This window comes from Protopterus annectens, chromosome 12.part0 (genome assembly GCF_019279795.1).
Source record: "Protopterus annectens isolate FY-2018-M chromosome 12.part0, PAN1.0, whole genome shotgun sequence".
NCBI classification, from domain to species: Eukaryota; Metazoa; Chordata; order Ceratodontiformes; family Protopteridae; genus Protopterus; species Protopterus annectens.
The window spans coordinates 138,860,236-138,887,999 of NC_056746.1; the positions used below are offsets into that span (position 1 = coordinate 138,860,236).

Here is a 27,764-nt window from a genome sequence, read left to right on the forward strand (position 1 = left end):
TTTTCCTGATCTCATTAATTATGTACTATGTTTCCTGAGTTTATGTTGAGCACAGCTTTCAATTTTCCTGATCTCATTAATTACGTAAAATATTTCCTCGCTGTATATTGAACACAGCTTTGAATTTTCCTGATCTCATTAATTACGTACCATATTTCCTCACTGTATATTGACCAGAGCTTTCAAATTTCCTGATCTCATTAATTACGTACCATATTTCCTTGCTGTATATTGCTGGACCCCTTGTACTTATTAAGTCATAATAGCTTACATGTATACCTGCCTTGCCATATTTTATATAAAGGCATTGTCTTCTAGGCCAGCTGGCTTCAGTTGCACTGAATTCATATTTTACTTGTTCATGATCCTTAACCGTATGCTTGGTGCTTTCTTTCAATATTCTTATTTTCCCTCAATTAGCTGTCGGGCAATCTGGTGTCTGGCCTTTTTCCATATGACAATGTAATGTCAAAATCCAAATTCTAGTCTCCTCCATTGCTGCCAGCTAAGTTATTCAAATCTTATCGTGATATATATATATATATATATATATATATATATATATGTATATATATATATAGATATATATATATATATATATATATATATATATAGTCTATATCACTTTATCGAATGGCAGATCATTGAAATGGCATTCGTCGAACCCCTAATTATTAAAGCCGCTAATAGCTGAACAGAATTTTATTTTCAGCAGAGATTTTCCTAGGGTAAACCAATGACAGGCCACCCTAGCAACCATGAAAGAAAATAATAAAATGTAAAACCTACCCAGGGAGACTGCTTTGCCCACCCCACAACTAAATATACCAATTCCTAGGTCACACTACAGTGGGGAAAAGGGCAAATTCCAGATGGTGGCCAACAGTTTGTTTACCCTAGGAAAAGTTTCACTGACAATTTACTGCAGTCAAAATTCTCAACAAACAGCCTGTCTGATACCAAGTGGCAAGTGGCTGAAAGGAGCCACTGGGTTATCCTGTGTGGTCTTTTAGAATTGTTTAGATGTACCTACAATTTTTCCCCACTTTCAGTAGAATGAAGACGTACACTGACTTCCTGGGGGATTATACTTACTACCATGTATGGGTACCCCTGGGGTGCTATTGCAGATGCCCATAATCACCCATGCTTTCTTTTTTAAAAGTGCATGATTGTACATCTAGCCACTGCTAGGTGTATGTTCAAAGTACCATATCTAATGTATTTCATTCATTAACCAAGTAAATGAACTAGCAATCTGAGATCCACTTTCATCCAGGACCAGGAGCACAAGTCAATAAGTACCCATCTTCTAACGTTTTATGCAGAGTACACACAACTATGATGACTCTGCAAATAGATGAGACAACTGCAATAAATGAGCAAAAAGGGAAAACAAAAACATGATATCCAGTGTCTAACAGTTTAGTAAAGTCTGTGCATCACTCTCCTCAAGTATATTAATATACTTCAAAGTTCACCTGCAGCGAAACAGCCATGTCTGTACTTTATTTACTGGCATTTGCAATAATATAGTAAAGTAAATAACATAACACCCCAGCAGCTCATCTTCATTAAGTTCCATCTACAATGAGCAGCCCTCAATCACCTTTCACCAACTGGCATATCCTCTGCTGATGCCTAAGGACCATGTAATTGTTCCTGCAAAACTAATTTACATAGCTGATTGTACACACTATTAATCAATAGTTAGCTGTTATTTTGAAGCATGTAGTTATGATGTTAAAATTAATAAGGGAAAAAAAAAAGATAAAGACTACAAACATGCTCTGTGTGCTTTTAAGACCAAGTGTCCAATGTGTAAGTGGTAGTATGCTGTAAGGACCAGACGTTAAATGGGCAAATAACACAGGAAAGCAATGCAAGTAGAGAAACAGCTAAGTCATGGCTTATTTCTACATGACAATGCTAAAATGGCTTTGTAAGGAAGGAAAATATGCTCCAGTCATACTTACATGTTGGCAGAAATAGAAAATCCATATGCTTAGCCTTTTTTTAACCATTATAATTGTTTTCTTACACAGGGTGTTAACTTGTCAGGGGGAGAAAAGCAAAGAGTAAGCCTTGCCCGTGCCCTGTACAGGAAGTCTGCCGTCTACTTAATGGATGATCCATTGTCTGCTGTCGATAACATTGTCGGACAACACATTTTTGAAAATGTTATTGGGCCAAATGGTATACTTAAAGACAAGGTAAGTACCAACAAAATGATACTTATTCTGAATTGCAGATGCCTGGTCATGCAAACTGCGGCCTAGAAACAGAAAGATGTTAGACAACTCACTAACATTTTGGTGCTTCACACATAATCATGCTTTGGATACCTAAAGGGAGATTTCAAGCTGTTGCTTACTTTTGTAATGGCAAAACATGTTTTATAATCACTCTTGAATGTATATCAATTCTTGACACAATTTTGAAAAATCTTCTTAAGTAGTGTTACTTATTATATTTACAACACCATAATGAGGCATAGCTCCACCAAAGTTCATAACCCCATTGCTACAACCTCTTCATTTCAACAGCTTCCATGTTAATACTACAGTACTATCCCTTTATCATCTTAGTTTCATGACTGTATGCTTTGCATATTCCTAAAAACATTTCCTAACTTAGGAATGTATATCATTAAACAATTGTACACACTTGTCTTTATTTAACATAGAGTTTGTATGGGATGAAAGCTAGATATAAATTATTTCTTATATGCCCGTTACCCTTTTTCCCAAAACAAACCGTCATCTATAGACTTCTCTACCAATATAGTTATTGTGTTATTACTGCTCATCATATCTGATTATTCATTAATGCTGCAGTCCCTATCCTGCGGCCCCAAAACCCTCCCTCAGAAAACATGAAACCACGCCTGTTAAATGAGCCTATAAAACATTCCATCTACCCCAGCTTACTCCACCATTATTGTATTATTTTTTACATTTATACCTTTGCTTATGTAGCTTCCTTTTCTCACATTGCATAGACCAGTGTCTGAATCTCATGCATGTCCCATTACTAAGAGTTCTAATTATTTTTGTAATACAAAACTCCAGTGCCCTTTGTTACTCAGTCCTGAGGGAATATCCTCAGTAATGCATGTCACCCAGTTCATATAGTTCGTAATAGTCTATGCAGTCCCATCTCATTTTATACCTCTACTTTTCACCAGTCTGTATCATACCATTACTTCAACCAAGACGTCACTTTGCCCATCTATCAGCTTAACCAACATGAGGTAGGGGGACTATTATCATTGCTTTTATCTCTGATATTGCTTAAACATCTAATTTGACCATCTTGTTAAGTCAAATACAGAACAGTAAGCATGACTGATAAAAAAACGTGTACCTCTCACATTTGCAACATTCTACTTGCAGTTATAATTTACTACCATAAACATGACAGACCCTTCAGAAATAAGCCCATTTTTTAAGTGAAAGTAAACTTTTCCAATGATGGCAACATATTTTATATCACGAAGATACACTAAGTCACTGTTCATCCAAAAGTAGCCAAAAACACGGTAGTCACAAACAATTTTCCAAGTCACCAATGCCAATACAAATGATGTATGTAAAATAATTCAAAAGAATTGGGTAATTTTAATGTCTCAACCAGATTTAAAGGACATTTTAGGTCCAGTACCAAGGTTTGCCTTTAGGAATGGTCAGACGTTTAAGCAAATATTATGTTATAAGGATTTTCAAACTGAGTCTGCTCCTTTATGTACTAAAGTGGGCACTTTCAAGTGCTATAATTGTGTCTGTTGCTCTGATATTAATGATAGTAATAATAGCTTCCGACATCCTACAACAGGTGAATGTTTTAAGTTTACTTGCAAAGCAGATTGTAGTACTACTAAGTTAGTTTATTTAGCTACCTGTGTTTCATATTTTATGTAGGGAAAACATCCAGGAAGCTTAAAGATAGAATAAAAGAGCATAGGTCAAGATTGAGACAAATGGTTTATTCAGACATTTACATGAATTTCAAACTCATGCTTTTAAATTCAGATGCATATGCACTGTACGAATGGGTATTAGGGGTGGTGACTTGGAAAATCTTTTGTTATTGAAGGAATATGAGTGGATAGTACGTTTACAGGCTGATAAATGGCCTGGCTTGAATGGAGCAGTAAGTCTCAAACCAGTTTTGATTCAGAGGGAGAATTTATGATGCTAACTTTGAGCTGCTACCTTTTAAAAAGTTTTAAAAAAAGTTTTTTAAAAAAAGTTCTTATTTGATATGAATGATTTATCTATATGTAACTATATTTAATCTATATAAAATTGTTTTTTATTAATATAAGTAAAACTTCTTTAAGAGTTTTGGGTGTGATGCATTTTAAATTATTTGCATAATTAATTTTGGTTTGTATCTGGTTGGCTGGCTTGATCATGTGTTTTTCAGTGCTTCCTCTATTTAAATGCAACTTATGTAAGGTGATTTTATGTGCTGATGAAGGGTGTAGACCCAAAAGCTTCATTAAAATTGTTTGTTTGTGACTACCGTGTTTTTAACATATTTTATATACCTGAACAAACTTCCGAAATATTTAATACCATCATGTAATCGTCTTACTGCTTCTTATCCTTAAGCATACCAATATTCTGCTTTCATCCCCATGTTCAGACACAGCTGAGGAAACTCACTATTTATCACAACTTCACTAGTGTCAGCCACTTATGTGGCATGCAGGGTTATAATTGTGGCTACAGTGCAGGTAAGTGGCTACGGTGCAAGTAAATGGTTCAGTTGCTTGCATGGGCTGGAAAGTTCTGTATATTCTGGGTTGTGTGGGGGTGGGTTGGGGTACCTAGTGACACACATTCCTTAAAGGAGGGACAGCAATGTAAGGAATGGCCAAGAGGTGGGTATTTAGCCACTAAATCATGTAGCAGTAGCCTTTCTTGTTGAGGCATTTGAACATACACTCGCAAAAAGAAGGCATAATGGATCTCCAGAGAAGTGAGGCGGGTCCAATGCTTCCCTACTCTGAGAAGAATTGTGACCTATATCATAAATACACTCATTAACAGAAATGTAAGGAGATGAGGAAGTCCTCCATTTTATGTGGATGATGGCCAACACTGGTCAGAGTGAAGATCTCCTTCCACTGATGGCTCCTCAAGGGTGTAAAAGTATTGGGGGGTTGAAAGTACCCTGGTACTGTTGCCTTACTGGCAACACATAAGGTGTGAAATATGAATACAATGGAAATGCATTATGGGTAGTCTCCCAACATTGAAAATTCCTAGAATTATGGAAGGTGCAGGAAGGATTGGATACAAATAACTGAATGGGGGAGGAAAGTGGTGTTTGAGCAGGACAGGAAGAGTGCTTGCCTTCATTTTTATATCTCTAGTGAGGAAACAGGAGACCATCATGGTTGCCTCAATAACAGTCCCTCTAGATCTGTAGATGACTTTCTCATTAAACTGGGGATGCCCAGGGTTATGAAACAAATGCCCAGGGTAGGAGGCTTGATGGTCAGCAGAGTGTGGAGGGAAAAATTTCACAGAAAAAAATCTCTAGTGTTAAGAAGTCTCCTCATTACTTATAATCATAAATAACAGAGTTACTATATTTCTTATTTGTGGGTTGTTGATATTTTTTAGTCATTTTGCCAAGCCCAACATTTTGTAAGCTCAAGGACTTTAATATAGTAGGCCAGTTTGTCAACAACTGCTTCTTTAATTTTTTGCAAATTGCTGTTCATTGCTTCAGTAATGCTGTTTATAAATCTTAACTTCTGCTACCCCTTCTTCATTTGCCTTTGAGCTTTCCCAGCATCAGTTTCTTTCCATAATGAATCCTGTATTCACATTATATAGCCAAAATATTTGAGTATTAAATTTGTTATCAAACCTTCCTGTGAGCAGTCTGGGTTTATTTCCTAAAGTGTTGACTTTTTCCATCTTCTTGCAGACCATGGGATTCCCAACATTTTCTCAAACACCATTATTCAAAAGCACCAATTTTCTGATGCATAGTTTTACTTATAGTCCAACTCTCACAGACATATGTCATAGCTTTGAAAACTGTAGCTTTGATTAAATGCATGTTTGTTAGCAGAAATACACCACTGGGATCCCATCTGTATCCCTGCTGAACAGGGGAAATAGGTGCTGACTTTATGAGAACATGGGCAAAATTCTTGGCTAGGCTTATAAGGGCCTCCGTGCCAATAGCCTAGTATCATCCTACGAACCTATAAGAATGAGATCATTTTGCCCTGCAAAATTCTATCCAGATTTGTCGAAGCTTTCATTCTAAGGAGCAAGTTTCTTTTAATTTTGTGGCTGCAATCACAATCTGCAGAGATCTTTGAGCCCAGGATAATGAAATTTTGAGCCCAATATAATAAAATCTTTCATTATCTTCACTTATTTCCTATCTGTTTGAAAATAACTGATAGGGTTAGATGGCATGATTTTACTTTTTTTTTTCATGTTGGGCAGCAAGCCAGCTTTTATGGTTTCTGCCTTCAGTGTCAGACCATATTTCAATAAATGGTCATAGTCACCTTAATATCAGATTATTTACATGACTAAATTATACCATATTTTTCATCACTGCAATAAAATTGTATAATTAGCCCTTCACTGGTTTCTGCACTTTATCAATAAAGATATACTGTAATAGATCTATGAATTATACTTTTAACTTGTTCAGGTGGCATTTTCACCATGTTCTGCATTAGTTTTTCAGTTCATATCAAATATCATTTCAATGCACATGATACTCATGAAAGAAAAGAATAAAGAACATTTATATTACATACCCCACATTTTCTTGTAGTGCTTTCATCTAAGTATAGTTAATATTGCTCCATGTTCTGCACTATTTAATTTATAAAAGTGCTTCATCAAATTATCAATAACCTGTATTAGTTGCATATGATTACTACTTCAACATATTTTGTCATTTCTAAACAAGCTCAACAGTTCCAAATAACCTTCTGATGTATACAATCTTCTTAAAAGGACAATGAAGATTTTACATTTATATGACATAACACAATATGTTCTTGTAGTTTTATCATTTTCATATGGTTAACATTTCATCACATTCTGCATTACTAATTCAGCTTATATGTTCCTCCATCATATATGTTAAATACTACCTATATTAGCAATTACATATGCTGTTTTTCTTTTTTTATTTAGTTGTCTTTTCAGAACTTTCCATGGATAGTTAACAACACAACATGCTACTTTGTTGACAGCATTATTTGGGGCTATATGAAAATGTTCCCACAGAAATGACATGATATATACCAGATTTGTTTCTTTAGCGACTAGGCATGGATCTTATTTAGACATCATGGCGCCAGCTATAGTAGTAGAGTTACCTCAAGTCTGGTGAGGCCTACAGTGTGTTGTCATGATACACGTTAATAAAACAATGGAAATGCATCATCTTATTCCTTCTTGTTATTTTAATTTTTTTCAGTAAATATCATTACTCTCTAAAGACATCGTTAGACTAGTAGCTTTCTGTGCCTATTGTTATATAATTATCAGGTTATAAACATACAATGCAAAAATATTTTTGATGAAGAGAAGCCTAACTTGTATCTGGATTGCATTGCATAAGTGGAAATTCCTCAAGATTCCAAGAGCAGGCTAAGTTATTTCTTACACTTATTTCACTGAACTGCACTTCTGAAACACTTATAATTGTGCTATACAGTTGATCTACTATATTTTTGCACTGTTATAAAGCTTTTTTATTGTTTCACTGCATTTATGTACTGTTTTATACTGTTTTAACAGTATAAAACTGTACTGTTATACTGTTTGTATATTTGATCTGTGACACTCCTCCCAGTCTAGTGTCATTAGTTCACTCAATCTAACAGAGAACATTTGTGAATGCCAACCCACTCAGATTCTTAACGTTGAATTAACTTCTGTTCCAGCTTTCTCCATTTCCACTTTACTGGAAAAAAAAAATTCTAAGCTTGCTTCCCCCCTTTCCTGTGGCAGGTCAGATATGGATTTGCTGTGTCCAGGACTGTTCGTGAGCTCCTAAGCCCCCCCCCCCCACTTAACTGGGGTTAAACTATTCCTGGCGCCATAAAGTCTATTCTTCAAAATTTCCCTTGCAACTAGCCAGCTTTTTAGTTTTAGCACTCATCTATTTTTTTATCTTGATACTTGTTCAGAACTCATTGTAAGCACTAAATAAGTTACAAATTACTACAGCACTCAACTTTCCTCACTTGTCTAGAGGAAAACAGTTTTTAGTACTTAATAAACAAGCACCTATTCAGGCATGTCTAAAGGTCAGCTCCCGGTGTTTTCTCCTGTCTACCTGATGAATCTGGGCATCTTGGGACAATGCAGCAATTGCCTCATGTACACAGAAAACCCTGTCCTCCTACCACCCAACAGTACGACCTGTGAGAGATGCACTTATATAGTCAAACTGGAAGTAAAGCTCTCTTCACCAAAGACTGGCCTAGACAGTCAAGAGGAGAAGGTAAACACTTGCACTGCACCACATTCATCACATAGTCCCTCAAAACCTACACCACCAAAACACACACACACACAGAAGCACAAAACACACACCTACATTTTCAGAGGCTGTCAGTACAAATCTGCCCAAACAACAGAGACCTCCAAAGCAGAAATACAAGCAACCTCCAGCCCCCAACACAACCCAAATGACACATAGCCCACGTACTCAGTGTGCCACTCAACTACAGCCCATAAGGCATATCGTACCCAACACTCTAGTCATAGGTTACTCTATAGTCAGGCACACTGATGTTCCACTCACCAGGCTAAACAAGGAAAAAGTTACTGTCAGCTGCCTGTCAGGTGCCAGGATCCACCACATAACGCATGCAGTCAGGTCACTCCACAACAAGTACAAATATGACTCTGTCATTGTCCATGTTGGTGTGAATGACCTGAGACGTACCTCCCTGGACTACATGAAAAGAGACATGGAGGAGCTCTCCAATCTTGTAGCCCAGGCCGGTATGACCCTAGCCCTGAGTAGTATCCTGCCATCACCCAGAATGACACCACAGTACAAGGACAAAATGATTGACATTAACAATTGGCTAAGCTTCTGGTGCCATTCTAAGGGAATCCAGTATCTGTCTGCCTGGAATGACATGATTGACAGGCCACGCTGCTTTGCCAGAGATGGCCTGCACCTGTCGCCTTTGGTATTCCGGATACTGGCAAAGGCTCTTGCCACCACTATAGTGCCTTTTTTAGGCAAGGTTCAAATGACAAATTCACCACTGTAACAGGTACAAGCAAGCAAAATCTGAGGGTAATGCTACTCAATGCTAGAAGTCTAAACCTCAAAATGCACTCACTCGAGGGACTCCTTAAAATGGAGAACATTGACATCTGTGCAGTGACAGAGACCTGGTTCAAAGCTCCAGAGAGCACCCCTGCATTATCAGGCTATAATTCATACCACACCTTTCGGCCACCAAACCCGGACCGAAACACTAAAGGTGGAGGCGTGTCCATATTCATTAAGGATATCCACACCTCCAAGCTAGTTGCTCAGCATAATGCATCCACGATTATCCAAGTTCAATTAACTCTGGGCAAAACCACAATCCAGATTGTAGCTTGCTACAGACCCCCCACCATGCCCCAGGATTCCCACTCCTCTTTTCTTGATACACAGGAAAATATTAAGGTACAACCCAACACTCTAATAATGGGTGATTTCAACTACCCTACCATTAACTGGGAAAACTATTCATGTACCAACTGTTTTGCTCAACGTTTTCTGGAAATCATAAATTCCAATGCTTTGGATCAACTTATCCACACCCCCACCAGGGGCAGCAATATCCTAGACCTGGTCATCGCCAACATGGGTGACCGGTGTTCCACACCAGAGGTCAGCTCCGACCACAAGCTAATCACCCTAGACATCCACATCCCACTCCCACCCCCCATTAGGAAAACAACTATAAAAAATTTCTCCAAAGCCAACTTCACGCTTCTTAAGACAGAAGTGGCAAACTTCACGACACCCATGCAGATGGACAATAGAGGTACGACTGCTGAATCCTACACAAATGCACTTTATAAGCACTTACATGAGTGCATGGATCGTGCTATCCCTAACAGAACTAAGATGCTATCCTCCAAAAAAAGGAAGCCAATCTAGTGGTCTTCTGCCATAAACAAACTCTACAGCGAAAGAAAGAAACTGTTGCAAAAAAGAATAAAATTCCACGATTGGAGGAATTCCCTGGTCAGCCTCAGTAAGAAGCTGAGAGCCCTCATAAAATCCTCCAAAGCTAGTTATGAAAACAAAATTGCCATTGATTATAAAGATAACCACAAAGCATTCTATAGCTATGTCAACAATTTCAATGGCAACACTCAGATCTGCTCTGAGTTACAGCACAATGACACTAAATATACAGAACCAACTGATATTGCCAACATCCTGGCAGATAGGTACAGTGCTAACTTTACCCCCCCTCTCACCCCCTAAATGACCCATCTTTATACCGGAAGAATGCAAAGTTCCTATAATCACGGCTGCACAGGTAAAAACTTCACTCTCCAAAGCCAAGAACACAGCATCCATGGGACCTGACAACATCCCAGGCTGCCTTCTACATGAACTACAGAATGAACTGGCACCCCACCTAAGTACCATAACACAAAAACACAAAACACAAAAGGTAGTCAAGGTTCCTATCAAAAAATCTCATCCCCCCTCATACTAGTCCCAGTAGGCCCTACGCGAAATTATACTAAAAAAATGCAGCCAATAATTAATTATAAGGATCAATTTAATGTATAAAAACTCATGAGCAGGTTAGTGCTTTCACCATATGGCTTCCTCAGACCTGTAATAAACATATAAAAAGTCCATTAGTTTTAAATACAAAATAAAAAGGAAAATCAAAAATAAAACTTAAGTGATATACACATACATAATATATAAAGTCCAAACCTTAAAAAATATAATAATATATAATAATATATGATTCCTTAATCCATGTAAATATAACATAAATTCACTATTTTAAAAAATAAACATAAAATATAATATAAAAATAAAATAAAAATAAGCGATAAACTAAACAATGTATGTTCATAAAAAAAAAATAGCTCACATAGCAATCATCTTATATGAACTCTATATCATAGAAGATAGAAACTACAACAAATAGCTAATATAAATATAAATATAATAATATATCCAGGAAATATAGGAGAATACATACATAAAAACCTTATACATCATATTAGGATGGACTGCTGCTTTGACTAATGCTTTAGCCAAACATAGGAGAGACTCAGAGTTTTAAGTTTAGAATAGTAGAGAGAGAGAGAGAGGTTTTACAGAGATTAGAGGAGGTGATATTTACACCTTTACAGAGAGTAGACAATGGATTGAGGTTTAGATCTGAGATCTGATTCAAGCCCTGGATTGAATGTTCCCATTCAACCAACCCTTCCTTATTGGAGGAAATTTGAAATAATATAATATATTTATATTTTTATTTTTTTACTTTTATATTTTTTTTATGTTATGTATTCTATATATTTTCCTGATATATTATATTATTTATATTTATATTAGCTAGTTTCTTTTTAGTTTCACCCTTCTATGATAGAGTTCATATAAGATGATTGTTATTTTACACATGTTTTTATTTTTAAAATAGTGATTTATGTTATATTTTACATGGATGGTTTGACTGACTATAATGTTTATGTATAGTACATAACTGATATGGATTTAGATATGTTTACAGGTCTGAGGAAGAGACTACCTATGTACCATGTTCAATCATAGCCTCACCTCAGGCTTTGTGCCCATTGAATGGCACACCGCGACAGTTATCCCACTCCACAAAGGGGGGCCACAACAGACCCCGGGAACTACTGCCCCATTAGCCTGACAAGCCTCATCTGCAAGGCCATGGAACGTATCATCATGGAACTCATAAACAAAGACATTGGAGATCTCCAGACTCTGGATCCCACACAGTTTGGGTTTGTAAAAGGCAGATCATGTCTTTTAAACCTGATAGACTTCTTTGAAATAGTCACCAAAGCCATAGATGAGGGTAAGGTGGTTCACACAGCCTATCTAGATCTCGCCAAGGCGTTTGACACTATTCCCCACTCTGGAATTATAGATAAACTCACTAAACTAGGTATAAATCCCTATGTCACAAGATGGGTTGCCAACTGGCTTACTGACAGAACCCAGACTGTGAAAGTAGCAGACTCTAAATCAGACTTCAGACCAGTGACAAGTGGAGTACCACAGGGTTCAGTCCTGGGTCCTCTCCTGTTTGGTATCTAGTTCTCTGAAGTACAGGCTAACACAGAAGGTCTTTGGCTAACTAAATTTGCAGATGACTGCAAACTAGGAGCCATAATTGTAACTCCTAACGATGTGGACATCCTTCAAAAGGGCCTCACTGAGACAGATGCCTGGTGTCAAAGACATGGTCTCAAGCTCAATGCCAAAAAGTGCATTGTCATCCCCTTTGGTAAAAACTCTGTTACCCATGAGCTACAACATAGGCGGTAGTCTACTTAACACTGAAAGTGAGATAAAAGACCTTGGGACACAGGTGGATAGTAGTCTCTCCTTTGATAATCACATCGCCACAGTGCAGTGATCAGGAAATCCTTCTACATGGCACACCTCATCACAAAAGGTTTCTCATCCAGAAAAAAAGAGGTCATTGTTCCCCCCTACTCATCACTCATTAGACCACTTATAGAGTACAACGCCTCTTTTGGTATGTACCTCACAAGACATCTACAACAACTGGAAAGGCTGCAAAAATACCTCACAAAGAGGATTACTGGCCTCAAACAGATGCCTTATGCAGACTGTCTCAAAAAACTCCAGCTTTACTCCATCGCATATCGCCTACTCAGAGGCGATCTCTGCCTAACATACAAAGCTATGTCAAACCCAGAGCTGTTGGACATGCTCCACTTAAAGAAATCCCAATCCCTCTGAGCTACATGCTCTTGGGACCTAAACCTTGTCACCACAATAAACAGAACATGCTGGAGGGATAGATTCCTGTCCCAGAGACTTCCCATACTCTGGAACAGACTAGCTATCTTTGTCAAACAGAGCTCCTCATTAACACTATTCAAGAAAAATCTTGATGATTGGATGGGTAATAGGAAATAAACACCAGGGATCACGTCTGTGGTTCTGCTTGACAGGGGCACAGGAAAATAATTTTCTTGGGTGGCAAAAGCCAGGCTACCGTTTTGGCTAGGCTTGTATAGGCCCTAGGGCCAATAGCCTAGTACCTACCTATGAACCTATGAATTTTCAGACTTTCACAGTATATATATTTCAAATGAAACTGCCTCAAAACCAAATTTAATTTTTACACTCTGTATGAGCCCCTAATTATTGAAAGAGGCACTAACTCTGAAAGCTTAAAAATTAACCTGATCATAGACACAAAATGTATGCAGTTAAAATATCATTCAAATGTAATAAGTCACCCTATCCTATTTGTTTAAGCCAATTATCATTTTATAACTTTAGGAGTTTTCTGCAGAACATTGTGGAAGCTTCTTCCTTTAGTTAGGAAATCTACTTAATTAATTATTTGCTTCTGACCACAGAACATGGTGAATCTTCTCAACCTGAATAAGCATTTTATGCTGATAATCACCAGTCGAGGACGCTTCAAAGAAATGAAGTTAGTGGATTTAACATCATCTTATCATTAATGCATAGTGGGCACCACATGCCTGCACGCATCGACAGAACAGAGCTTTGGAAACAGAGTCATAAGAAACATGAGACCATCAGTCTAATCTGCTAAAGAAAAAAAATCCCTTCCTGGGGTACAATCCATAATTTTTCAGATTATTTTTGACTGTCTGCAGATAACTGAGAAATTAGTTTGTACTTCTATCATTTCAATAGCACACATTGTATGTGTGTGTGTCTCTCTCTGTCGATGGATTTCTATGTAATTCATCTTTAAAGAGGACTATATTTAAAGACAAAATCCCCTACTTGGTAACATTTCATAATCATTATTCAGATCTCAGTTTTTACACCACTTTTTACTTGATGGACTTTCTGTACAGTGGCATGATTTATGCATGATGCCAAATTGCAAATGTAAAACATTATCATTAGGCCTGCCTTGTAAGACAACCAAAAAGATATGATCTCCCTGGACCATCCTTAGACCAAATGGTCCTGCATCTATTGTGCACTAAGGGCACTGTACTTTAAATAGCCCTATGTGCAGTTGTCACTCATTACCTCTAACATCCTTGCTTGTTTCTGGGTTAACCTCTGCAAAGGGACCATCCGCAATTATGCTAGCTGACCGTTCTGTGCAGCCATATGTAAAGCTGTATGGTACCAGCCACCACGACTTCAGCTATGATATATGTATATAAATATATATGTATGGATCTACTGAATATAATCACAAGACTGAAATGTCAACATTCATAATGTTGACCACAAAATGCTGAAAATGCAAACACTAACATGGCACTATGCATGCATCAAGCAATAACCTCAGAACATTCAAAATTCAAGTTAGTAAAACAACAAAAAACATTGTTTGTTGCAGGGGGGGCTTCCCTGCATCCCCACACAGAGGGGCTTACCTCCCTTACCCCCTGCTAATTATATATACTGTCTCTGAGAACTTACAGTATGGGGAAAGGGCATATATCCCAAACCTAAGAATTGTGCAGTCTTGTACACCTGATGACTATTTGCTTAGTCAGCCAAATTGTGTCAGCTAAGCAGTGTTTCAACCATAGTCAGTTTTCCCATATACATATATATATATATATATATATATATATATATATATATATATATATATATATATATATATATATATATATATATATATATATATATATATATATATATATATATATATATATATATATATATATATATATATATATATATATATATATATATATATATATATATATATATATATATACTGTGTTTATATGATGTGGGTGTGATCAGAAAGGTTGGATACTCATTTAAAAGAAGAGTTTATGTTAATGTAAAAAAGAAAAAAATTATATACAAATTAATGCTCATTTGTGTGACTATAATATGGCATAATTAAAGTTTTGCATAACTCAGCAAAGTAGGAGTATTGTGGGAAAAAGAATCAGATCTCATTGTAGCAGCTAGTGTGTTTGTGCAAGTGTGCATGTGTCGGGGTTAGAGTAAAGGGTAGGGAAGGGGAGAGAGTGTATGCTTTGGTACTGGCATATGTGTGTATGAGAGTTTGTGTGTGCCTTGTTTAGTGGTACTGTTAGGGAAAGATTTTTAGTAATGTAATGTCTACGGTTGGGTTTAGGGGCAGGGGTGGGGTTACGGTTAACACACATAAGTAAAGTGATGCAGGAGGTGCATTACATTACTGTACCACTATTCAGGCAGTGTCTGTTATGGGATTTGCAGCTGGAGTTTACTGATGTAAGACTTTTTTAGTGGGAGAGACGTATTCAGTGCTTTGTGATTCACTCTTTGTAATGGTTCAGTGTTTTGTGCATTTGCTCTTTTGTGCTCAGTCATCTGATATTTGATTTTTAAATATTTACTGTTTCCTGATATAATTATATATGTGTGTGTCTGTGGGGGGTATATGCACACACACACACACACACACACACACACACACACACACACACACACACACACACACACACACACACACACACACACACACACACACTCACACACACACACACACACACACACACACACACACACACACACACACAGCACATCTATACCCCTCACTCCCCAACCAGCTGATTCTAAACTACATCTCTTTGTTCCTGATGTTTTCATAATAACTGAGATGATTTAAGGTACAGCATTGCAGAGGCTGCCGTTTTACCATTTCCAGACAAAAAAGTAGGATGTATAAATTGTGCAAATTATTACTTAATGTCATTGAACTGTTTTAAGCGTTTTGCCAGCTCTATCACAGATTTAGTGATGCTGCACATTTTCTTGTAGACTCGAGTTCTTGTGACTCATTCTGTCAAATTTCTACCATTTGCCGATATGGTGATTGTAATGTCGGATGGGGAAATATCTGACATAGGGACTTATCAAGATCTGCTGAAAAAAACTGGAATTTTTGCTGATCTGTTGCATGCATTTACCGAAGAAGAGGGTCAGAATGTGAAGAAAGGTGAGTTTTCGAATATCATTTATATCTAATCACATTTTGTCATATACTGTCACGTTATGATTATTGCATTTTAACATAATCTGCTAATGCTGTGATAATGTATTAGCATTCATTATAGCTTTTTTATTATAATGATTACAACCAGTAATGCACTAGTGTAAAATGGAAAAATAATCATTTCTCTAAATGCAGCCTTTAGGTAAGTAACAAGCCTAAATCCTCTGCTGCCGTGTAAAAAAGAAAAAAAAAGAAAGAAAGGTAATTTATTTATATGAAGAAATAGAGTTACTGTACAGCAAAAGTTGCAGTACAGTGTAATCAGTCAGAAAGTGTATGTACAAATAAAGGTTCCTGCCAAGATGCATTTCTAAGATGACACCTAGATTCTTAATCACAGCCAAGTAACTAGATAGTCCAAAAATACAGGAAAAAGATTAAATTCTCTTCCAAAAGAAATGCCAACTAGCAAAACATGGAATTAGAAATATTTTAATGTTAGTAAGTACAAGAATATATTTTAAGACACCCTGTTCTTTGCAAATAATTTAAGTTCATGGCTCCTATTAGAAGAAAATAGAATTGCAGCATCTCTAAGCTAACGTCAGCAGCTCTAATAGTTAAAATATAAGGCTAAATCTGAGCATTTGACATGGGAAAGTCATCCATCATTGTGGATCTCAGTCAACAATTGTGCCTCCAAGAACTGTGCTTCACACATCAGGAGGATCTAAATGTGGTTGACAAACTGCATTTAGTTTATATAAAACTGCTTTATGCACTATGGAGTGCAAGTCTGCTGAAGAAGAACTATGCATTTTTTGTTCAAATAAATTACTGTAGTAAGAAAAGTGATATTTATTTTGCTTTTTCATGGTCTTTTAAGGAGTTAAGATTATGAAGTGAGTTAATCATGTTGAAAATTCTCATTTCTTTAACTATAAATTCAGATAAATATATTTCAAATTGATTTATAGTGAAATGCAGTACTTTTTAAAATATATTTAATATTTTTCTCTTGCCTATGTTCAAATCCTCCCCAGGATCTGAGATAACAGCATCAGCATAACTTCCTTACTGCCTTAATTTTAACATTTAATAAAGATTGTAGCTTTCATTTAACATTCACATTAACAAGATTAATGCTGGATGATCAAGAATCCAGAAATGTATCTTTGGAAATGCAATTAATATTTCAGCACTGGCTGGAGGAAATTGAGCTGTCATCTTTGCAGTGGATGCCAGGAACATCTAATTACCTTTACATCCCTATATTTTCCCTGTGCATACATGTAGCTTCCAATGTGCAAAGTATGGTATAGTGCCATGAGGTATGCCCATGTCTCCATGTGTGACGCATGCAACAGTCCCTCTCTTCATCACTACACATCTGTGTCATCCTCAGTCTTTGCAGGGGAATTTCATCAAGAACAATGCATATGGCTATGCACACCCACCTGTCACCCCCCAATCAGAGGTGGGCAAGCATAGCTTCATCTTTTCTCTTCTTCCACAACTGCTCTTCCAGAACTTGAGCTGTTAACATGAGCTATGTTCCCAAGGCTCTAGTCAGAGCTGGAACACCTGCTGTACTTTTGAGTCACTGTCCTGTGATTGCCTGCTTGCCACATGCCCAGTTACTTGTCTGCTATGTCAATTAATGCAGTTATTAGCTTGGGAGAAGGATCACTGCACATCAGGTTCCAGCTTATGTAGCTCCGGCATCAGCTGACAGTATAGCACAGAGGGTTAAAGCTAAGAGCAGCTAATAAGGGATGTTCTGCAAGTTCTGTGATTCACATTTTAGGTCTCCAGCACCTCCTGTGTGAGTCTGAGCAAGTAACTTAAACAGTCCTGTATTCTCCTGTGAAAAGCCACCTGTTATCTAAGTCATAAACACAGTGTTTCAATATTTGCTCTTTATTTTGTTTTGTTTTTTTACCAGTAGCTAAAGACTTTAGCCAGTGACTTTACCTGTTGGTCTGGTTCTACTTTATCTTCTGTCATTATTGTGCAAAGCAATTGCCATATTCACTGGCACAACACTGGAATGATGCATTGAATTTGTGGTATTCAGTGCCACAATTATGCAGTTTAAATGTGAGATCATTATTTTAACTGAAAGTATCAGGTAAAAAGCTGCTTTACTTGTTCACATTAAAGAAATGTTCTGTTATTTAGATTTTCTATGACCCTGAGCTGAAGGGAATTGCTATTCAGTCTACCAGTATTCAGGAATGTGACATTTGATTAGCTTATTGCTGGCTGGCATTAATGATTTAAGGTTTTCAGCTTGAAATTACAGTTTTATTACCTTTGAAATGCATAATTCTACAACAAAATGCCAGCCTTCTAATACACAGCAACAATGACGGGGTTCCCCTAGCTTGTTCTTGTGACATAGCCCTCAATTTCATAACTCGTTGTATAAACCAGAAAGCAGGAATGAAACACTGAAGGGTAACTGGGTTGATGTGACTATCATGATGACTAACATTTCATAATTATAAGTCTATTACAAAGACAAAAAAGTAATATATAATGCGATTAAGGGTGCTCTAAGTGCATTTTCTTATTATTTGTTTACATTGATCATACTGACAGGGTAGACAGAATTCTTCACTAAGTGTACATCCTTTATAATCATCCCATCTAACCTTAATGGTAATTGTAGACACCCTTGTATGCAAGTTTCATATCACAGTGTAATTTCTAGATACTTACTGGGTTGCACACACTTTATAAGTTACGTAAAAGAACTTCAAGCCATGTGTTGGTCCGAAGGTAGACATGAACTTTTTTTTCACTTTGTCAGGTGCATGTCAAAGTCTAGTCAGAAGACAGTTGCTACTTAAGTAAAGGTTCTGTTATAGACTTAGCCTTTCCTGCTGAGAGAAAGATACAGTTGTTTGACTGTCACCTAGCAATCCAATTGTGGTACAATCCTCTGTTATCTAATGTCACAGAAGTTCACTGAAAGAAAAACAAAACAAAACACAACAAAGACAAAAAAATGAACAACAGCTACCTTTTTATTCAAACTGCTATTAAATCATTTGATGCCGAAATATAAGTTACCATTTAATTACTGGGTAAATGCCTTTAAATACAATGAAAACAAATACAACTGAAACACAGTGGGTATAAAGACAAGATGAGATAGGCTGTTCTGAAGGTGAGGAGTGGTCTGATTATTTACCGCTTGTAGCTGAATGTCATGTGGAATATAAATGCATAGAGTAACTTCCGGATTTCAGACAGTGATATGTATCAAGATGAACAGCATGTAAAACTCTTCTGATGATTAGATTCACATGATTTTTATTTCCTCCTAACATGTACCATATATTTGCATTAATGCATTCTGTGCCCATGGCTGACCAGTGAGTTATAACAGTAAGGAAAACATTACCAGCATCCTGAACACCATGTTTTTATTGCGTTAATTATTGCAGAACGAAGAAACTCTGGATTGCAAATCCTTGGTACAGAAGAGCAACCCATCAAGTCAGTAAGAAGTAAAATGTTGATGCTGTTTCTTGTGTGCTAAACTGTAATGTAGAAATCGCCACACATTTATGAACTAATTATAATTATGCATTTCCAAATGTATATACTAATAATACAGATGTAAGGTAAAAAACAGTGTAACAGATGGGAATATTTGTATAACACAAAGGATTATGACTGGGTTGCTGATGCTGGCCACGTTATTATAGCCTCAAGACATGGATATCAAGAAATTCACCTCAAGAGTGAAGCTCGACAGGTGAATCTTGGCATCTATGTAGCCCAGCATATATGAATTGTGTGCACATCCAAACCATCTCCTCCCACATTCTGCCATTCAACCCCTATCAAAACATAGCCTACTGCTAAATCCAGTAGTATCTTTGTATATCAGTCTTAAGTGCTCTTTTAATGTAGTGTAGCCACACTTCCGTTGTGTTGTTAAGCTTTCTGTTCTCCCCTTAAGTAACATGGTTTATCAGTCACTTCAAGCTTAGGTACTTAATTGTCTGAGACTGGGAGTAGCTTTCCCTCTCTAACAGCATCAATATGCAATGATACACTCACATAATATTAGTTGTATTATTGTATTATTGCATTACTATACAATCATACAATAATATAATATCATTTAGACTCCTTCATATTTTGACATGTAGGATTTATGCATTGTTTCCAACATAGTTTTTCATAATCTGCTACATTTCCATTTATCAACAACTCATATAAAGACATCATAGACATATTGCTGGAGTTAACTGGCCACAGCCATGTTTTCCCCAAATTCAGCATCATATAATGAAAATACAGACACCTCGTTGGAGTTAAACAGCTGCAGCCATGTATTTATTTGCCAATTGCTTGCAATTGTTAATTCAGAAGATGCGTTCAAAGGCAGGATTTTACAGGGAGACCTTGTCTGTATTAGTATAAGCATCATTTTCTAACCCCATGGAGCAGTAGCACTGTTGATATCCTAACTTATTCAACATCACTTCAAAGGCCCATTTCCATCCATTGTCCCACTTCTTTTCATCTCCCTGTATTTCACATATAGGCTGCTTTACAATCTGCCAAGGGAGAGCTGGTTAATAAGTCCTACAGTCTTTCCTGAGGCTGTTTACTCTGTTGGAGGGCCAGCCAGTTAATCACAGACCCCCCCACCTACCTGGGTCTTTCTTTCCAGTCCTGCTTTCTACCAAATAAGATGGGAGAATTCCCACTTCTCCCAAGCACATCTCTTTACCTACTCTGTAGCCCTGCACTTACATCTGTGTAAAATGCTGCCATCCCTTTTAATGACAAGAGGATCCCATCCACATGATACATTGCTGGCCATCCCTTTTTATGTTTGGGGTGTGTTTTATAAACTTCCCTACTTTCTGCCATAGGTTTGCAGATTGTGGCATCAATCCCATGTCTAATCCTCTCTGCTACTCTGACTGATGTGGCTTAACCTCTGTGGCTGTTTCAACTTCTGAATCACCCCAAATCATGCCAATCGAGCCCGTGGCCGTTCTCATAAATATGCTACTTCTTTTTATAATACTTCCAGCATGTTACATCTGTCATTTCATCCTAGCTGTAGCAAGATCAAGATCTTGACCAGTTGCCCCCAGGACTTGCACTGTTGCCCTGGCCTTAGCCTTAGCATTTCACACCCCCAGCTCATAGCCATCTGTCATGTGCCCTAGTTCACCATGAAAACTATGTTCTCACTGTAGCCATCTCTGTAATCGTTTCATATCAGAATAACTCCGTAGCCATGTTTCCAGTTGTGCTAGATTTTTCAAGGAGACCTTGTTTGCCTTAGTATGTATCACTATAAAAGTTAATGTTAGGAGTGTTAATAACGGGTTATTTATCAGGTATCTTTTGCAGGTGCTGGACTTACATCTTCCTAATTTCTCGATGTTCTCTCATAATGTCCTTGCATATTGTGCATGAGATTCAGCCCCTATCCTAAGTCAGTGTGTAATCTAACTTAAAATGGGGTATATCTATGGGGTCTAAGCTGCAACACCTAACTGTTTTCTTCAAAATTACAATCACATGAAGTTGAGTAAGTAGAGTGCCCTTCTGATGGTAGGAAACTGCCCAAATATCTGTCAGTGACAAAACTTTGTAAGTGGTAAAGGCGGAAAATGGGTTCTCTCTTGAGCTTTGCAGCATTTGGCAATGCTGTAGGCATTGCACTACATTCCATTCTGTGCCCTCTGGGACCGGAGCCACCCATGTGTTCTTTGCCTGTTGATCAGTCATAGGTTGTTCTTATTTTCTTATTTAACATTAGACTATACTTATTCTGACTAACTAACCGGATAGGGATGTTAAACAACAGGCTGTGAAAAACAATTTCTCATGTTAATGATGACATTCCTTTGGGAATTTGTCCCATAAAGATCTCACTGTCACCATGTGGCACTGTGCAGCCAGCTGACAGTTTCCAGGTGTAAGGCTGCCTTTCCCTCCTTTAACGTGCATCCAGCATTAGCAGGATATGTGTCCTCTATATCACTGGCCAACTTTGCACCTTTCTGGCATCTATAAACCATCCAATTACCTGTTCTAAGGGTGTTGTTTATCAGCTGTCATTCTCATATGTTCACCAATACTGTGAATTAATTTGTACCTGCCTGGTACTGGCTCTGTTTTGAGTACCAGTCTCTTGAACTGAGCCCACTGTAAAAACAACACAGCATAAATGTCCCATTATTGTATGCCTCATCCTTTTTGTATTAAGTTCTTTGAATTTGTTGATGAATGCAGTGCACCGATCCTTCTGGAACATTTCTAGACTCAGGTCAGGAAAAATGAAATTACTTACCACACAGCAGTCACAATATGATGTTATTGCTGTCGGCAGAAAATACATTTTGGTCAATTATGGTTACACTTACTGTAGCTGTAGTATATCTAGGATGTTATCCAACTGAATGTGTGAATATAAATAGTTATACTCTAATACCAGTATAATTTATGCTGAGAAGGGGTGTTTTAAATGGATAAGTATTTACATTTCTACTTCTTCAGCTATGTTAACCTGCAGGCCCTTTGAATTCCCAAATCAGCCTCTGCTACAATCCTAGATTGTATTTCATGCCCTTGTGATCCTGATGTAGGATATGGCTTTGAGGAGCCTGTCCTTTTGGTTACTAGCCTCCTCATGCATGATCTTCCCAATGGAATCACCCTGCAGGTAAAATACAACCAGCTCTTTAATTCCTGTAAATGTTTTCATGTGCTCATCTATTCACTCAAAAGCAGCTTGTGTGATTTATTTAGGCTGTCACCCTTTCTTTAGGTAGATGGCATGAGCCTGCTCTGTTGCCTATTACTATCTCTAGCAAGAACCTTCTAATTTAAACAGGTTATTTGCTAGCCAAAGCAGTCAAGGAGTAGAAGGTAAAACTGGTGTCTCTCCAGTCACAAAACAATAGTCCCACCACACATGAGACCAAACATAACAACACAACCAGGAAACACAGCTTAACCAGGCTCTAGAAATAAAGAAAAAACTCTAGGCAACAGAACCCAAAAAAGCAGACTTGTCATCAACCTCTCCTCCACAAAAACAAACAAAATCAACACATCAAAACAAAACAAACACAACACATAACCCACAAAGGTTAAGCCCTTAAGGCTGAATAACACACCTGATATAATAGTATAGGTGACTCTATTGGACACTGATGATCACACACTCATGTCCTGAATAAAGAAGGTCATCATGGTGAGCTGCTGCCAGTGCTAGGATCCGACCCATAGCACTTAACACTCGCAAGCACTCCCAAAGCCACCCAACAAATATGAATCAGTCGTTGTGCATTGCTGGTGTGAATGACCTGAATGTACCTCCTGGACTGCAAAGATGAGAGACTTATAGAGGAGTCATCATGAGCCCCAGGTCATGTAGACCCTGCTGGTGAGCAGCAGACCTTGAGCAGCATCTGACCCCAATCTAGAAAGACAAAGACAAAATGAGACATTTAAACAATTGGCCTTTGATTTTGAAAATTGTCATTCAAGTCTGTCAGCCTGGGATGGCCTGGGATGACATGCTCGACAAGCCACAGCCATGGCTTATGGGGATGGCCACTTTCTGTCTTTCACCACTGGGTAAGGATATTGGCAAAGGCTCTTACCACTATGAATGCCTTTGGGCAAGGGCTCAAAAACCAAACCCCACCCTATAGACAACACGGAACAAAACAAAGGATTAATGCTGCTAAATTAGAGAAGTCTTAACCTCCGGCAGCACTCAAAGCTCTCCTCAGTATGGAGAACATTGATATCTGTGCAGTGACAGAAACCTGGCAAGGCTAAGGCATCTCTGATCAAACAAAGCAAAAATTCCCGATCCTCATCCTCCCCACTCTGAGCCAGAAAAAAAGAAAACACACTGGGACACCAAAGACAGTCATTTTTATGTTCAGTTATAGAAGAACGAATGCAATGCAACTCCCTGTTATTGTTCTGAGTTGATTCTCTAAAATGACACTTGAACCCACAGACATTGCCAATATATGGCAGACAGGTTCAGTGCAAACTCTCCCCCCCCCAAAAGAGCAAAGTATCTATCGGCAGAGAGGGCTGCTCCCAACTCCCTCAGATGCTCAGAGTGAGGCTGCCCTCTCCAAAGCAAAACACTGCTTGGGACCAGATGAATTGCGTCCCAGGGTCGTCTATGAACTACAAGAGGAACTAATCCCTCAAATAAAACAGCTATACAATCTCAACCTCACTACAGGATATGTGCCAGAATGGCGTAACTATGGACCTATTTATAGGCCTTACACCTTTGCAGCTGCCAAGTGGGGCTTCTTTCTGGTTTATTTCTAGGTATAGTGCTCCATAATACCTAAGAGTACTGAAAGACTGTTTAAAGAGCAGCCTTGATTTCCCTCTAATATAGATATGGCCACACAGCATAAAAACGAGAGAAAGACCTGTCCATAGTTATCCTCAGACTGTTGATTTAGGAAGGAACGTTGAGCATATTCATACCACTTAGAGTAGCCATGAGCTATGAAACAAATGAGAGTATGTAATTTCTAGTTATCCACCTGGAAAGGTGTCATTTAGGGAAGCAACAAGTCTAATGCAACAGCATTTTCAATAGAGGATGGATGAAAATATACTTGTAGCTTATAAAACCATACCCACGGTTATTCCTCCATGTAGTCCAGGGTTTCACGGATGTGTTGCAGGGTGTGTCTCTGGAGTCAAAAATCCCCGCATCTGCTCTGAAGGAGCTGGATAGACTTTATAGAGTTCAGGATGAGTGCAATGATTGCAATATATAGATATATATATATATATATATATATATATATATATATATATATATATATATATGGGTCTCCTTTGACCCATATTATGGTTTTGCGAAAGTGCATGACTCTGGAAATGCACATTCACAAAACTACAGTTCACCAACGTTGTTGTGGGAATAAGGTAAAGTGGGAATAAGGGAATTTTCCCTTTTCCCCACTGTAGTGCGATCTTGGAGTTGGTATATATTAGTAGCAGGGGTGTGGAGGGCATAGCCCCCCACATGGGAGGTGCAGGGGGGTTTGCCCCCTGCATAATTTAGTTTAGTGTATTTGTTTTTTTTTTTTTTTTTTGGTGAACTGTAGTTTCGCGAATGTGCATTTCCAGAGAAATGCACTTTTGCGAAACTGGACTAGTAAAATTGAGTTTTGCTGAAACTTAAATTCAGTGGGTCAAAGTAGATCCCTATTATATATATATATATATATATATATATATATATATATATATATGTGTGTGTGTGTGTGTGTGTGTGTGTGTGTGTGTGTGTGTGTGTCTGTCTAGAACAACCAAAGCCGAGTGACTGATCCTGAAGTTACCTCCTTCAGTGCCTCTGTGTGATTCAGACTGGTCCTTATAGCCTTAATACTGTACAAATGCCAGGAAGAGGAGAGTGGATTACTTGACCAGAAATTGTATATATCTACCTTTGAGCTGATACCCAACTTCTCTGCACAAGAGTTCTAGACAAAGCCAAAAATAATGGGCTAAAAAGACACAAAATCATGGACATTTTTTTAAATATTACTGTGATTGACTTAAAAGTTAATAATACAGTAGGTTTTGCATCAATGTACATTTCTGAACAGTAAGAAGGATAAACCTCTACAGTCTGGCATTATTGACTGATTGCAGTTCTCAGTGATTTACTCTCCAATCAGCAACTTTATAAGAGACACAGCAAAAATATGAAGCAATATCAGGGACAGTCTGCAAGATTTTAGAGAGTTGAGAGATATGCTTGGGCACTGCAACTATTAACGTCTAGATACATATGATCCAGTACTTATGGTATGGTACCATGAGGTGGTTCATAGTGTTTTAGATGAGGCTATCAGGGAGAGAATTGTGAGACTCACATAAATTGCTACTTAAGTTGGCAAGTACTCTGTAAAGTGCTCTCTAAAGTGTGCCTGTCATGCCATGGATGCTTGTAGCAAGGACACAGCTTTTGGGCACATGGTACATGATGTGTGTAGTTTAGGATTAAGTCTCTCTCAGGATATGTTGATCAGCAGGTGTGAAATACCCAGTTAGATGAGGAGTTGCTTTGTACACAACCATCTTATAAGATCTTCAGAAAATTTGGCATACACGGGCAAACTAGAATCAGTGAAAATCTGATTCTTCTCCCATTACCAGCATTGAAATATTTCTGAAACTAACTCACAAGGAAGCAGTTTTTAAAAAGACAGCAATCTTGGAGTGGAAGAAGGGGCCAGGAGTGACGATGGTGCCATAGAAAGGGTGGGGATCCCCTTTAGCCAATGTAAGTTCCTCTCAGCTATGGACATCCCACACTATCTTTCCCATTCTGTCAACCGAATGAAGCCTCCTGGATAGATGGATTTCAAATCCAGGGTGGCATCTTGAGTGTTTCAATTTTCTTTCTTTCCTTTGTTTATATATATATATTGTTTAGCCTGTGAGCCTTGTTCACGTTTTCACTGGAGTACTGTGATCTGTGCATCTAAACTCTTGTTGTATCTAGATTTGACCGGTTTCTTTACTTGATTTAACTTCTCCCTTTAGTCCCTTCAAACTCCCTGGAAGTGTATTTTAACTACTTAGATGATTATTTAGTATATGAAAAAAAAATTTTTATTTGCTGATTCAGCACATATTGTTAATTAGGAACAACTTAGCTTGGCAGTATTTGGGGGCCATCTTGCAACGCTGCCACTGATTGTCTTCTGGGAGGGGTAATTTGCTCATGTTCTGGGACTTCAGCTTTCTACTGGTGTATCAGGCAGTTACATCCCGAATGGCTGTTTTCATTTTATGTTTTTTATGCTGCTTTACATGCCACAGCGCTCTATTCTGCACTGCTCCAGATGACACTGCACAGTAACAAGTTTGTGCTTTGCAGCAGTGGCCCTTAGAGTGATGGGATAAACATGGTGGGTGTTTGGCCATTGGCTACTATGCTGGTTGAGTATTTTAGTATAGCTATATTGCTGAAAGCTGGTGCGTTAGGCTGCTCTCAGCTTTTAATGCAGCATTTCATTACTACTGTATTGCTAGTTGAGGGTGTTTTTGCTGTACCCCTATTAGTTGTATGCTTATTGCACTACTAACAGCTGACTAGAGATTCTTTATTACTTTAGCAGTCATTACACCAGCTATGTTTGTCTCATACAGTGTGTGTGTGTGTGTGTGTGTGTGTGTATGTGTGTGTGTGTGTGTGTGTGTGTGTGTGTGTGTGTGTGTGTGTGTCTGTGTGTGTGTGTGTGTGTGTGTGTGTGTGTGTGTGTGTGTGTGTGTGTGTGTGTCTGTGTGTGTGTGTGTGTGTGTGTGTGTGTGTGTGTGTGTGTGTGTGTGTGTATGTGTGTGTGTGTGTGTGTCTATGACTGTTCTAAAAATTTGTAGCTGATAAGGATTAGTTGTTCCCTCACTTAATTTAGTTCTCCTTCAGCACCTATACCTAGCTAAGCTATGTACAGTATGTCTTGAGCAATAAGACCAAACTAAATCTAAG

General features: G+C 37.9%; 1 protein-coding gene across 1 annotated transcript in view; it reads left to right on the plus strand.

Moving 5' to 3' along the window:
- The window catches only part of LOC122816398 (multidrug resistance-associated protein 1-like), a 786,965-nt gene that overhangs the window by 585,073 nt on the left and 174,128 nt on the right, over nt 1-27,764 (plus strand). Inside the window, exons 18-20 of the mRNA XM_044089156.1 lie at nt 2,046-2,213; nt 16,048-16,225; nt 19,678-19,729. Of these exons, the coding sequence (XP_043945091.1) occupies nt 2,046-2,213; nt 16,048-16,225; nt 19,678-19,729 (398 nt within the window). The remainder of the gene's footprint in view (nt 1-2,045; nt 2,214-16,047; nt 16,226-19,677; nt 19,730-27,764) is intronic.